Source organism: Nicotiana tabacum, unplaced genomic scaffold, assembly GCF_000715075.1.
Source record: "Nicotiana tabacum cultivar K326 unplaced genomic scaffold, ASM71507v2 Un00085, whole genome shotgun sequence".
Taxonomy (NCBI): domain Eukaryota; kingdom Viridiplantae; phylum Streptophyta; class Magnoliopsida; order Solanales; family Solanaceae; genus Nicotiana; species Nicotiana tabacum.
Genome location: NW_027438323.1, coordinates 68867 through 84506, shown reverse-complemented (window position 1 = coordinate 84506; position 15640 = coordinate 68867). Strand labels below are relative to the sequence as shown.

The 15640-nt window shown below is 38.4% G+C and overlaps 1 protein-coding gene across 1 annotated transcript; it reads left to right on the top strand.

Moving 5' to 3' along the window:
* Nucleotides 1–1036: 1036 nt before the first annotated feature.
* Nucleotides 1037–3086, top strand: LOC142178949 (uncharacterized). The gene is made up of 5 exons (XM_075248768.1): nucleotides 1037–1190; nucleotides 1308–1724; nucleotides 1822–2022; nucleotides 2168–2186; nucleotides 2390–3086. Exons 1-5 carry the CDS (start codon nucleotides 1037–1039, stop codon nucleotides 3084–3086), a joined length of 1488 nt encoding a protein of 495 aa, XP_075104869.1.
* Nucleotides 3087–15640: the final 12554 nt, after the last annotated feature.

Sequence of the window (15640 nt, the reverse complement as noted above, 5' to 3'; positions counted from 1 at the left end):
TTTGCAAAAATTGCAGTTGTAGTTAGTGGCGTATCCAGAATAGAAGCTATAGGTTCATCTGAACCCATAGTTTCGGCTCATATCTTGTATATCTGCCAGAAAACTTGTTAAATATAAATAAAGAATAGATATTTAGCCCATTACATTAGATGAAATGCGATAGAATTTCGAATCTGAGCTCATAGAGTTCAAATCCTAAATTCGCCTGACTCTAGAAGTTGCTATAGCTAGTTCAATAAGTGTAGATAATTTAGCTGCACATGCTGTTTCTCTTGCTATGTTAGCTGTGAAACAACAAGACGAGAAATCCAACAACTTTTCCTCAAATAATGTTGGGAAGAATAAACCATATCCTAATTCTAATACTCGTGGAGATTTACTTAGAGATATCGAAGAAAGGTGAAGAAGAAGAAGGGTGAAGAAGTGGTGGTACATATTATGTCTTTAGAATATATGGGGACATAATTAATGGGTTAGAAGACATAAATTAGTGGACATGAGGGGACATAAATTAATGGGGTTAGTAAGAGGATTATAATATAAAGAGACATAAGTTAGTGGGTTAGTGTGGGAGGAATAAATATATATGTCAATTGTATAATATACACATTGTACAAAGCAAGCAATGAAAGAACACGGGAGATTTTTTCAATCAGATTTCTCCTTCAGTTTCATACATGGTATCAGAGCAATAAGCTCGATCCATTAGTCCAACCATCAAATCCATTTACATCAGATTCATCATCATAATCAGTAACCTAAAATGCCTGAAATAACCATCACGTCTACTGGTGATACGAGCAATGCTGCAAAACCAGTTAGCTATGATGTCAATCACCCTTATCATCTTAACAACTCTGATTCACCTAGAATGACTCTAGTCAACACTATGTTTGATGGAAGAAGATACCCAGGGTGAAGGAGATATATTCTCCTGTCTTTGTCAGCCAAGAAGAAACTTGGTTTTATTACTAGAGCATATCAATCTCCAGATCTGAAATCTCCAGACCATGAACAATAGAGTTGTGTGAATGGCATGGTCATCTCTTGGATCCTAAATGCTCTCTCAAAGGATATTGCAGACAGTGTGATATACTCCAAAACTGCAAAAGAACTTTGGGACAGCTTGGAGCAGAGATTTGGGAGATCAAATGGAGCCAAGCTTTATCATCTGCAGAAGAAGTTATCAGGTTTAGTACACGGAAACAGTGACATTGCAGCATACTTCACTAAGCTCAAACGACTATGGGATGAATTAGATGCTTTAAATGTTATCATATGTTGATCATGTGTTTGTGTTTATGAAGGAAAGGCAAAGTTGACTAAGTCTCTTGAGGATCAGAGATTGATCCAATTCCTAATGAGATTAAATGACATCTATGTACAAGCAAGAGGAAATATCCTCATGATGAACCCTTTGCCTAGCATAGATATTGCTTATTCACTTCTCTTGCAATATGAAAATCAAAGAGAAGTTTATGCAAATGCACATTTTAATTCTGAATCAATATCATTCATGGCAGCTGCAGAGGCCAAGCAGCCTAATGCACAACTTCTACCTGATTTTGCAGCTTTTATGATCACAGGACAAGGGAAGAATTATCAGAAACTTAGAAGCCAAACACAAAGAAGAGCAGCCATATCACCCAAATATAACAACTCGGGGCAAAAGTTTGTTAAACTTCAACAAAGGTTTAAAGGGAAAAAGAAGTACAATCCAAAATGTGTCTTGTACTTATTGTGGAAAAATAGGACATACACAAGAGGACTGCTATAGAATTATTGGATTTTCAAAAGATTTTGAGTTCACCAATCACAAAGGTTATCAGACTCAAATTAAAGGAAATATAGTACTAACACATAAGGAATGTGAGAATTCAGCAGGACAAAGCACTCAGCTCAACAACAGTAATTTTGGACAGCAACTCAGCAAGGAACAAATTGCAGAAATGATGCACATGTATAAGCAGGCAAAGTTAGTACGGGCAGGAAATACAGGAATCAATGTTAATGCAGTTGCTGGTACTATTCTAAAATACTCAGGTTCAGTATTTACTAGTCTAAAATCAGACACCTGGATCATTGATTCGGGTGCCTCAGAGCATATGTGTTTTGATCCTAATTCTTTCCTGTTTCTAACTACACTTCCTGTACCTTTGAATATCAGTTTACCTAACTCTTTCAAGGTGATTGTTACTCATATAGGGAGTATTTATATTCTGCCAGGTCATATCCCCAACAATGTGTTACATGTTCCATATTTCAAATATAACTTATTATCAGTTAATAGGTTTTGTGTTTAGTTCAAGTATGATGTCCTATTCACATCTATTGGGTGTGTGTTGCAGGGCCTTTTAATGAAGAGTCCATAAGTTTTTGGTGAATTTAGAGAGGGACTCAACTTATTGGAAGCAAGTAGCCTTAAGTCTAAGGGGTTATTCAGTAGTAATGTACCTTCAATTCTAAAAGAAAGAAATCCCGTTTCAGAGTCTGTTTCTTTTTCTAATCCAGTTCAAGTTAATGGTACTCCTGATGTTAAACTTTGGCATGTAAGATTGGGACACCTACCATTTTCAGCAATGAAACATTTATATTTCCTTCATTGTAAGTCAAATTCTGAGTTTATCTGTGATGTTTGTCATAAGGCTAAGCAAACTAGGAATCTTTTTTCTATCAGTAGCATAAAATCCAAGAATATATTTGAACTTATACATGTAGACATATGGGAACCTTATAAGTCAAATACTTACAATGGATTCAGATATTTCCTTACTGTAGTAGATGACTATAGCATAGGAACATGTACATTTTTATTAAGTGCAAAAACCAATGCTTTTCCTATGCTTAAATCTTTTCTACCTATGGTTGAAAGGCAATTCAATGTGAAAGTCAGGATGATAAGATCTGACAATGCATTAGAATTGGGAAAAGCTACACAAGAGGCAGCTTTCCTAGCTTCAGAAGTAATTATATACCAACTGTCTTGTGTAGCAACTTCTCAACAAAATAGAATTGTTGAAAGGAAGCATAGACACATCTTAGAGATTGCAAGAGGGTTAATGTTTCAATCCAAGCTACATATATAATTTTGGGGTGAATCTATCCTAGCTGCCACACATCTTATTAATAGGATGCCTTCTAGTGTTCTTAAAGGAAAGACACCATATGTGGTTTTATTTAAAGAGAAACCCAAGTATGATCATTTAAGGAATTTTGGATGCCTCTGTTACGGTTCTACAAGAGCCCAGGGAAGAGGCAAGTTCGATGATAGGGCAACAACTTGTGTTTTGCTTGGTTATCCGCTTCATCAGAAGGGATATAAGCTATTGGAATTGTCCACAGGAAGAGTATTTGTGTCAAGGGATGTGAAATTTCATGAATCACACTTCCCTTTTGTTGAAACCAGCACATCACAACATCCTATATTCCCAAGCTCAACATTTACTATAGAACCTACCTATTCACCTTCATCACAGGATCAATCCTCACCTATCTCTTTAGAACCTGAAGTTTGTGATATTTTCTCCTTACCATCACCAAGTTCTTCATATACTCCCTCTCGTCACCAATTGTCTACTAGCCCAATTCCTTTTCAGTCTATCCTAGATACACCACACACTACCTCACCTGTATCTATACCCAAGCAGCCAACACCATTAAGAAAGTTAGGAAGAGCTTCCAATCAACCAGCTTACTTGAAAGATTATGTATGCAGTAATATCATGTTCACAAATATAGCAGCAGCTTGCTTCACTCAACCAAGTAAGCCTAGGGAATTTGTTTCTTTTCTCTATCACCCAACAATCCCTCTCTATTTTCATAGAACCTAACAGTTCTGGATAGGTTTGTCAACATTCATGTTGGATAGAAGCTATGAATTAAGAGCTTAAAGCTCTAGAAGATAACCACACATGGGATGTGGTTAAATTACCTAAAGGAAAAAAGGCTCTACCTTGCAAATGGGTGTACAAGGTAAAGCATTTATCGGATGGAAGAATTGAAAGATTGAAGGCAAGGCTGGTGGTCAGGGGATATCCAAAGAGAAGGAATAGATTATAGTGAGACTTTTTTCAACAGTGGTGAAAATGACAACCATAAGGTGTTTACTCACTATTGCAGCCAAAAGAGATTGGAATGTGTGTCAATTAGATGTCAATAATGTATTTTTTCATGGTGATCTATAAGAGGAGGTATACATGAGGTTTCCAGCAGGCTTAACACCTCCTAGTCCTAAGCATGTTTGTTTACTAAGGAAGTTATTGTATGGTTTAAAACAAGCTTCCAGGCAATGGTATGCTAGGCGTGTAGGAGCTTTGAGTTTTAAGGGGTATTCTTCATCATTAAACGATTAATCACTATTCTTTAAACGAAAAGGAAACCTGATTTCTATCATAGCTGTCTATGTAGATGCCATACTGCTTACTGGAGATGACTTGGAAGAAATTCAGCATATCAAGGGTTTTCTAAACAGTGAATTCAAGGTAAAAAATCTAGGAGACATACATTATTATTTATGGATGGAAATTCTGCGAGAAAAGGAAGGTTTTATTGTAAGCCAAATGAGATTTACCCTGGATATGCTGGAGCAATTTGATGTATCTCATTTGCCTCGAGTCAATTCTCCTCTTGATCCTTCCTCCAAGCTTAAAGCTGATGATGGGCACCCTTTGCTCCAACAGTATTTCGTCTTCTGGTTGGCAAGTTGAACTATCTCACTAACACTTGCCCGGACCTTTCTTTCGCAGTCCTTACCCTTAGTCAATACATGTAGAGACCCTGTAAGTCTCATTTCTCTGCTGCCTTACGAGTGCTCAAATATTTGAGATGTGATCTAGGACAAGGAATTCTTCTCTCAGCAAAACACTCATTCTCCTTGCTTGTATTTTGCGATGCTGATTGGGCCTCTTGCAGGGATTCTAGGAGGTCCATAAGTGGATTCTTCATCACACTAGGAGGAGCAACCATTTCCTGGAAATCAAAGAAAAAAGTGCCAATCCCACTATCTTCTGCAGAGGCAGAATACAGATCTATGAGAAAAGTAACTATAGAACTTACATAGTTAGTTCAACTTCTTGAAAATCTCTCTGCACCAGTAAGTCTTCCCATACCTCTTCACTCTGACAGCAAGGCAGCCATTCACATCGTCTGTAACCCCGTCTTCCATGAACGCACAAAACATGTAGAAATTGACTGTCATTTTATGCATCAACAGTTCCTTTCCGGTTTAATTACCATTTCTTTTGTTCCATCTAAAGACCAACTGGAGGATCTCTTCACAAAGCCAATTTCTGGTGGTTTTCACTCCGAGATTTTGAGCAAGTTAGGGGTCACAAAGTTACCCTCCAACTTGAGGGGAGGATGTTGGGAAGAAGAAACCATATCCTAATTCTACACTCGTGGAGATTTACTTAGAGATAGAGAAGAAGGGTGAAGAATAAGAAGTGTGAAGAAATGGTCGTGCATATTATGTCTTAAAAATATAGGGGGACATAATGTCATGACCTAAAATCCAACTAGCCATGATGGCACCTAACCTCACCCGCTAGGTAAGCCAAATAACAATAATCCGATTCAATTAATATTTAATTGACTCTAATATACTTTCCAAGGACTGGTAGTACAAATCATAAGCTTCTAAGATTAAAATTTACAAAGCTGGTGTGAAATAAGAATACATCATCTGTTTGAAATATACATGAACGGATTAAAATTCTAAAGCTACCATAAATAAGAGGCAGCAATGACTGGTATGCATGTATATCTCCATATCGAACTCCTGTCATGTACAACATCATTGACATCCAAAATCTGCACGCAAGGTGCAGAAGTGTAGTATGAGTACAACCGATACCATGTATTCAATAAGTAACAAACCTAATCTTAGGTTGAAAGTAGTGACGAGGTTGTACCAAGGTCAGAGTCCAACTCCAATAACCAATAACAGCTCATAACAACATAAAGCAAGTAATAAAAGAAGTAACTCAAAGATAAAATGCCTAGCTTAATCATGATTTCTGAAAAATAGTTTTGCCTTTCAAGTGTATCAGTGAAAACCCCAGTCGTTTACCGAAGTTGCCAAAAATATGAGTAAGTTTGAAAACAGTAATTCTCCCAAAACTCCTTTCAACAATAAATAAGATGTTTCATTTTCTTTCGAGATAGCCAGTGTAAAATGCATAACTATGCCCATATGTCAATATGTGTGAGAAGTCATGAATGACGTGATACTGTACAACATGAGGAAAATATATCTGTTTGAAATATGTCATGTGTGCATGTCAATGCCATGTATCTCAGAGATGAACTCATGTACTCTCACTCTCAGAGTATTCAATCACTCAGTACTGTATATGGCTAATCCAGCCCAGGGAAGATCCATCCCAATATATATACATAATAACAGACATCCAGCCACTCAGTACTATACAAGGCCAATCCAGCCCAGGGGAAGATCCATCCCTAAATATCAATGATTTAGACAAGATCCATGTCTAGGGAAGATCCATCCCTCAATATAAATGCTTTAGACAAGATCCATGTCTAGGGAAGATCCATCCTTCAATATAAATGCTTCAGACAATATCTATGTCCAGGGAAGATCTACCCCTCAATATAAATCAACCGCGCTCACTGGGTGTGCACAGACTCCGGAGGGGCTCCTTCAGCCTAAGCGCTATAAACTCCACTGACAACTCACGTGCTATAATAAGTCAATCTGGCATGCTGCGGTGTGAAGTCTGATCCCATAATAATAAAGTATATAAAGCCAATATGGCCTGGTGCGGCGTGCAACCCGATCCCATAAATATCCTTACAATCAGGCCCTCGGCCTCACTCAGTCATCAATTTCTCGAGCTCACAATGTTAGGAAATTATCCCAAAAATGATGATATGATATGTCAATATGTAGCAACAGAGACTGAGATATGATATGAAATGAATGAACATAACTGAGTATAAAATTGCAATGTAAGCAAATAACTCAACAACAATAACGACCTCAATGGGTCCCAACAAAATAAGCATGTAGCCTAGACATGGTTTCTAACATGAATAACTCGATAACTCTAATACGTAGAGATTTCATGATTTTAGATAAGTTCAGGTAACCACACAGTACCATAGGAATAACGGAGTCACCTAGCATGTGCGTCACCTCAACAACAAACACATAAGACATATAATCAGGGTTCATACCCTCAACTCCAAGATTAGAAGAGTTACTTAACTCGAACAAGCTGAATCCAATGCCGAGCAAGCGAAACAATGCTCCAGGAATTCTATTTTGCGTGTATCAACTTCTGAACGCTTTCTATCTCCTCAATTCAAGCCAAATGACCTGTATCTAATTCAAACAACGAGCAAATAATTCACAATTTACTCCAATGCTTACAAATTAACAATTTATGAAAATTCCCAACTCTGCTCAAAAAATCGACAGTGGGTCCCATGTCTCGAAATCCGACGAAACTCACAAAGTACGAGAACCCATTCAATTACGAGTTCAACCATACTAATTTCACTCAAATCTGACTCTGAATCGATATTCAAATCTCGCAAATTTATTTTTATGAAATTCTAGAAAATTCCTTCAATTTCTCTTGAAAATCAATAATCTAGTACCAAAAATGTAGATTAATTCATGAAATACAATCACACGGGAGTAAAGAACACTTACCCCAAGTTGTGTGAAAATATTTCTCTCCAAAGTCGCCCAAACCGAGCTCCAAAATCCGAAAATGGATAAAAATGTTGAACCCTCAAATATAAGGCATTCTGCCCAGCATTTCCGCATTTGCGGTCGCATTGTCGCATCTGCGACCACCGCTTCTGGGGTATAAATCTCGCTTCTACGGGAACAGCTTGGCCATCAATGATCACTTATGCGATGCCTAGGACCGCATTTGCGGTCGCGCTTTTGTGCAACATGCTCTGAACCTGTGAAGTGCATCGCTCCTGCGTTTTCCAGTGATCGCACCTGCGACTACGCAGGTGCGCAATTATGCCCGCTTCTGTGATGAACATCATACCTCCCCATTTCGCTTCTGCGAGCTCGTACCTGCGAGCCCATTTTCACAGGTGCGGTTGCATCAGTAGGCAGCAGCAAGTTTCAATTGTTCTAAGTCCAAACTTGATCTGTTAACCATCCGAAACTCACCCGAGGCCCCCGGGACCTCAACCAAATACACCAACAAGTCCTAAAACATCATACGAACTTAGTAGAACATCTAAATCACATCAAACAACGCTAAAACCATGAATCATACCCCAATTCAAGCTTAATGAACCTATCAAATCAAGTCCGATTGACCTCACATTTTGCACACAAGTCATAAATGACATAGCGGACATATTTCAACTTCCAGAATCGGATTCCGACCTCGATATCAAAAAGTCAACTCCCCGGTCAAACTTCTAAACTTACATTTCTATTTTTATCCAATTCAAGCATAATTTAACTACACACTTCCAAATAATTTTTCGGACATGCTTCTAATTCTAAAATCACCATACAGAACTATTGGAATCATCAAAACTCTATTCTGGAGTCGTTTACACATAGTCAACATCCGATCAACTATTTTAACTTAAGCTATAAATCTTGGAACTAAGTATTCCAATTCATTGTGAAACCTCCCCGACGAGTCACAAAATTATAATTTAACATAAGATAAGAAGTAAATGAGGGAACGGGGTTATACACTCAAAACGACCGGCCGAGTCATTACATTCTCCCCCACTTAAATATACGTTCGTCCTCGAATATGCCAAGAGTTGTTCCTAAGACTTTAAATCACTGTTCCACCTTTCCACACATATACCCGGGGGTGATCCCACGTCACCCTATTCTATATAGGCCTGAAAACACAACACAGCTGAAAATCATTAATCTAACCTTAGCCCAAAAACCTTGAAATTCAATTCCCAATTATGGCATTGTAGAGGAAGGAAATTAATGAATCAGATAAATTATCATAGAAATAAAATTCCCACACAAGGCACGGACAACTCACGTGCCGATAATATAAATCGCCTGGCATGGTCACAGGCCTCCAATCCCAGCATATCATACAGGATCAATTAAACATGTACACATGTATATGATAATGAAATAAGATTCACATGCTCCTGGACTGGTATAAATAACACGCCATAGTGTAAGCATGTGCAAAGTCTGCTATCACACTTCAAATCGGCAAGTTAACGCAGAAATAGTAACTACCAAGTTTACTCAGGGAATTATCCTCTTTGTAACCTCAAGTATAGACCAGATAGTTCTCAACAAAGGTAAAAATACGAGAAACATTATAACTTTATGCTTAACAGTCAACTCTAGGCATATCATAGCCTAAGCATTCTTTCGAGTATGAATACTTGCCCCGATGCCCGCACATGGGCTCAAACCTCACATATGTGCGCACTCATAGCGTGTAGCTCTTATTTACAATTAATGCCTCCATTGAGTTTAAATAATGCTCACCTCAAACAGGCCACAACCCTGAAATAATACGCTTCTAAAAACTCCCAATCTCCAAATTCATAGAACACTTGAACCACCGTAATTGATCCCATCTTGAGCACTCGAATGACTAACACATCTTTCATGCACGATCATCCCACGAGAGATACTTTCATAATTCTTCTGTGCCACATAGAAATAATTTGGATATCAATAGTCTATCAACCAGGTGAGTACCACAATACCAATGAAAATCCGTAAGTTAAAACATAATGCGCCTTCTGAAATGCGCACCCTTCTCAGGAATTATCGAGAAGTTATAACATTCATCTAAATATCTGAAATTGACCATGTTGTCCAAAATTCGAGACCTTCCCTTCAAGACTAAACTGCCACCTTGTACATGTAAATCTTAAGCCTGCACAACACACCATATCTATCATGCCATCATGTAGCAAGCATAAGAATTCCATTATCAACTATGGGTAACTAGAAAATTACATACCCGGTCAGTTAGGAACCTTTCTCTTGCTTCCTTCCAGGAAGAAATCACAATACACAACACGTTCCCCACACCGGTAGGAAATATCTGGCTCAAACCATGGTAGAAACCATCAAGAACACTTTGAAATCCATTTGTACAAAATCAAGCTATCAGAACTGAATCTCTCTAACTTGACCAAGCCACGCATGTCACCAAAGCCAAGAAGATTGCCACCAAAACATCTGTAAAGTCTCATCACATCATAATTACCCAAAAGAACCGAGCATACCACTACCATGTTGGTCTAGCCTACTACCAGTTGTCCTATTTTCTCCGAGTTTCTTCTGAATAACCCTCAAGTTGACACTTCTCCTTGTCAGAATACTACGATCCTTACCCAAATCTCACTACAAGACATCCTAACATAAAACCACATCGCCCTAAGGCCCATAAACCACTGTATTCTTCTTAAGCACCTCCATAAATACCATAACTTAGACACCCACTCTTAAGGATCTTATGTGAATTTAAAATTGTTCCTCTTTCCTTTCTTATACTGAAATGTAGAATCCTTAGTCAAACAAAATTACTGCAAGTCCCGATACCATCCAATGTAAATAAACGATTCTAGTGACATACAAATTCAAGAAATTTTTAACTGCCACATATACATTTTGAACCCATTAGAATCTTCTCGAGAGTCCTCCACTCTGCTCAAATCTAGATTGTACCGCTCAAACGGGCTGAAAGACACGTTCCCCATTAGTACAACAACACTCGAGGAGGTAACCCTGCCTTAACACCATCGATCAAATTCATACTACATTCGTACTACATCCTTCACAATAACAACTCACTCATCTCATAATTTCAATATACTCATAAAGTGCAATATAACCCATATCTAGGAATTTTCTTACTCGAGTCATCCTCGATCTCAACCTCTGCAAGTCATAATTAACTCACAAATATGCCTCAGACCAAAACTAAACTTTTACATATAACCATGAAATTGAATTGTCAATAGCAGGCTCTCCCACTTGGCTCAAAGCCATGGATTAAAACACTCGATAACTCACAATACTGATACTCTATTACAGCCATAATACTGCAATTAATTCATCGAAAATTCTTCTCGAGCTCAGGAAACACGAAACATAAAATACCTCAATCATCCGTTAAGATCGCATTTAATCTCTTAACATTCAAGTCAACTTTCTCACTTAGATTCAAATTCAAATATCAATACATATACTCTGCTAGTAAAAAAGAAACTCTTGAGTCACAAGTAAACTTTATTCGTCACATTTAACCCATCCGAACACATCCCGTAGTCACATCATACTTATCATATATCCATTCAATCACTCATCGAGCCATAAATTCCAATCGTGGGGATATTACCGGACATATGGGTCCAAATGTACAAGTTCTCAGAACCGAAACTGCCGAGTCTAAGTTGCGGTCTAAACCTGGCCTCAAGTCCTCCAGACTGGCCTATCACCAAAACACAGAATACACATCTCGCACGTCATCCCTGAAGTCACAAGCCGGCGATGCACAGCTGATACCGAGCGCTCACATGCGCACACGAATATGTGGAAGGAATTCAAAAAGTTATATTTCAAGCTAAATCAATTTTGCACGATAAGGAAAGAAAGATGGAAAATTATCCTAAATGCCTTGTAGCCTCTCGAAGATAAGTATGGACGTCATTATACCGATCCTTAAGACTCTATTAGACACTTGCTCATGACTTATAGAACCTATGAACCTAGAGCTCTGATACCAACTTGTCACTACAAAAAATCCAAATAGCCGTGATGGCACCTAACCTCACCCGCTAGGTAAGCCAAATAACAATAATCTGATTCAATTAATATTTAACTGACTCTAATACACTTCCCAAGAATTGGTAATACAAATCATGAGGTTCTAAGATTAGAATTTATAAAGCTAGTGTGAAATAAGAATACATCATCTGTTTGAAATATACATGAACAGATTAAAATTCTAAAGCTACCATGAATAAGAGGCAGCAATGACTGGAATGCAGGTACATCTTCTGATCCAGCTCCCATCATGTACAGCATCATTGACATCCAAAATCTGCACGCAAGGTGCAGAAGTGTAGTATGAGTACAACCGACACCATGTACTCAATAAGTAATAAACCTAACCTTAGGTTGAAAGTAGTGATGAGCTTGTACCAAAGTCAGAGTCCAACTCCAATAACCAACAACAACTCATAACAACATAAAGGAAGTATTAAAAGAAGTAACTCAAAGATAAAATGCCTAGCTTAATCATGATTTCTGAAAAATAGTTATGCCTTTCAAGTGTATCAGTGAAAACTCAAGTCGTTTACCGAAGTTTCCAAATATATGAATAAGTTTGAAAATAGTAATTCTCCCAAAACTCCTTTCAGCAGTAAATAAGATGTTTCATTTTCTTTCCAGATAGCCAGTATAAAATGCATCACTATGCCTATATGTCAATATGTGTGAGAAGTCATGAATGACGTGATACCGTACAGCATGAGGAAAATACATCTCTATGCATGTATGTCATATGTGCATGTCAATGCCATGTATCTCAGAGATGAACTCATGTATTCGCACTCTTAGAGTATTCAATAACCCAGTATTGTATATGGCCAATCCATCCCAGGGAAGATCCATTCCATATATATATACATAATAACTGACATCCAGTCACTCAGTACTATACAAGGCCAATCCACCATAGGAGAAGATCCATCCCCAAATATCAATAATTCGGACAAGATCCATGTCCAGGGAAGATCCATCCCTCAATTTAAATGCTTCGGACAAGATCCATGTCCACGGAAGATCCATCCCTCAATATAAATCAACCGCGCTCATTGGGGTTGTGTGCAAACTCCGGAAGGGCTCCTTCAGCCCAAGCGCTATAAATCGCACGGACAATTCACGTGCTATAATAAGCCAATCTGGCCTGCTGCAGCGTGCGGCCCGATCCCATAATAATAAAGTATATAAAGCCAATATGGCCTGCTGCGGTGTGCAGCCCGATCCCATAAATATCCTAACAATCAGGCCCTCGGTCTCACTCGGTCATCAATCTCTCGGGCGCACAATGTTAGGAAATTATCCCAAAATGATGATATGATATGTCAATATGTAGCAACAGAGATTGAGATATGATATGAAATGAATGAACATGACTGAGTATGAAATTGCAATGTAAGAAAATAACTCAACAATAGTAACGACCTCAATGGGTCCCAACAGAATAAGCATGTAGCCTAGACATGGTTTCTAACATGAATCACAACTCGATAACTCTAATACGTAGAGATTTCATGATTTCAGATAAGTTCAGGTAATCACACAGTACCACAGGAATAACTGAGCCACTGTTCACACGGTGCACGCCTACACGCCTGTCACCTAGCTTGTGCGTCACCTCATCAACAAACACATAACACGTATAATCAGAGTTCATACCCTCAGCTCCAAGATTAAAAGAGTTACTCAGCTCGAACAAGCCGAATCCAATGTCGAGCAAGCTAAACAATGCTCCATGAATTTCATTCTGCGCGTATCAACTTCCAAACTCTTTCTATCTCCTCAATTTAAGCGAAACGACACATATCTATTCAAACAACGTGCAAATAAATCACAATTTACTCCAATGCTTACAAATTAACAATTTATGAAAATTCCCAACTCCGCTCGAAAAATTGACAGTGGGATCTAGGTCTCGAAATTCGACGAAACTCACAAAGTCCAACAACCCATTCAATTACGAGTTCAACCATACTAATTTTACTCAAATCCGGCTCTGACTCATTGTTCAAATCTCAAAAATTTATTTTTATAAAATTGTAGAAAATTCCTTCGATTTCTCTTGAAAATCAATAATCGAACGCTGAAAATGAAGATTAATTCATGGAATATAATCACAAGGGAGTCAAGAACATTACTCCAAGTAGTATGGAAAACTTCCTCTCCAAAGTCGCCCAAACCGAGCTCCAAAATCCGAAAATGGATAAAAATGTTGAACCCTCGAATATAAGGCACTTTGCCCAGCGTCTCCGCATTTGCGGTCGCATTGTCGCATCTGCGACCACCGCATAAATATCGCTTCTATGAGAACATCTTGGCCATCAATGATCGCTTATGCGATGCCTAGGACCGCATCTGCGGTCGCGCCTTTGCGCAACATGCTCCGCACCTGCGAAGTGTATCGCTCATGCGTTTTCCAGTGACCGCACCTACGATTACACAGGTGCGCAATTGTGCCCGCTTCTGCGATGGACATCTTACCTCCCCATTTCGCTTCTGTGCTCCACTCCTCGCTTTTGCGAGCCCATTTTCGCAGGTGCGGTTGCATCAGTAGGCAGCAGCAAGTTTCAATTGTTCTAAGTCCAAACTTGATCTGTTAACCATCCGAAACTCACCCGAGGCCCCCGAGACCTCAACCAAATACACCAACAAGTCCTAAAATATCATACGAACTTAAATCACATCAAACAACGCTAAAACCATGAATCATACCCCAATTCAAGCTTAATGAAACTAAAAAAATTCAACTTCTACATTCGATGTCAGAACCTATCAAATCAAGTTCAATTGACCTAAAATTTTGCACACAAGTCATAAATGATATAACAGATGTATTCCAACTTCCAGAATCGGATTCCCACCCCGATATCAAAAAGTCAACTCTCCGGTTAAACTTCCAAACTTACATTTCTATTTTTAGCCAATTTAAGTCTAATATAACTACGGACTTCCAAATAATTTTTCGGACACGCTCCTAAGTCCAAAATCACCGTGCCGAGCTATTGGAATCATCAAAACTCTATTCTTGGGTAGTTTACATATAGTCAACATTCGGTCAACTATTTCGACTTAAGCTTTAAATCTTGGAACTAAGTGTTCCAATTCATTGTGAAACCTCTCCGACAAGTTACAAAATTATAATTGAACACATGATAAGCAGTAAATGGGAGAACGTGGTTGTACATTCAAAACGATCGGTCGGGTCGTTACACATAATTAATGGGTTAGGGGACATAAATTAGTGGACATGATGGGACATAAATTAATGGGGTTAGTAAAAGGATTATAATATAAGGAGACATAAGTTAGTGGGTTAGTGTGTTATACATGTACAAAGCAAGCAATGAAAGAACACGGGAGATTTTTTCAATCAGATTTCTCCTTCACTTTCGTACAAATAATATGATACATCATGGGAAACTATCACCTAGAGGAATTGCATAACATAGTATAATGCAGGATGGTTTGGATCGGGCCGGTTATATTTAGGTTTAAAGTAATTGAGGTGATGCGGCAGCAGAAGGCTGTCATTTTACCATATCTATTTTAATTAGTTCTTCTATAGTTGATATCCAAAGCCTTTTGAAAGGACTGTCAAAATTTTGATGTAAAATGTGCACCTTTGCTAGATATGATAGAAACGGGCACCTCGTGCAACAGTATTATCTCACGAAGAAAAATTTGTGCAAAGTCTTCGTTGTATAAGTAGTCTAGACTGGAATGAAGTGTGCGGGCTTCGTGAGTCTATCAACAATCATCTAAGCTGAATCATGTTTTCGCAAAGTACGTGGAAAGCTAACCACAAAATCCATGATCATCCTCTCCCACTTGCACTCGGGAATAGTTAAATTACCACCAGACAGCTAC

Coding starts and splice junctions, on each gene's coding strand:
- LOC142178949 (XM_075248768.1), top strand. CDS start 1,037: ATGGTCATCTCTTGGATCCTAAATGCTCTCTCAAAGGATATTGCAGAC. Junction 1,191..1,307: donor TCTGCAGAAGAAGTTATCAG/GTTTAGTACACG, acceptor GTGTTTATGAAG/GAAAGGCAAAGTTGACTAAG. Junction 1,725..1,821: donor AAAGAAGTACAATCCAAAAT/GTGTCTTGTACT, acceptor CCAATCACAAAG/GTTATCAGACTCAAATTAAA.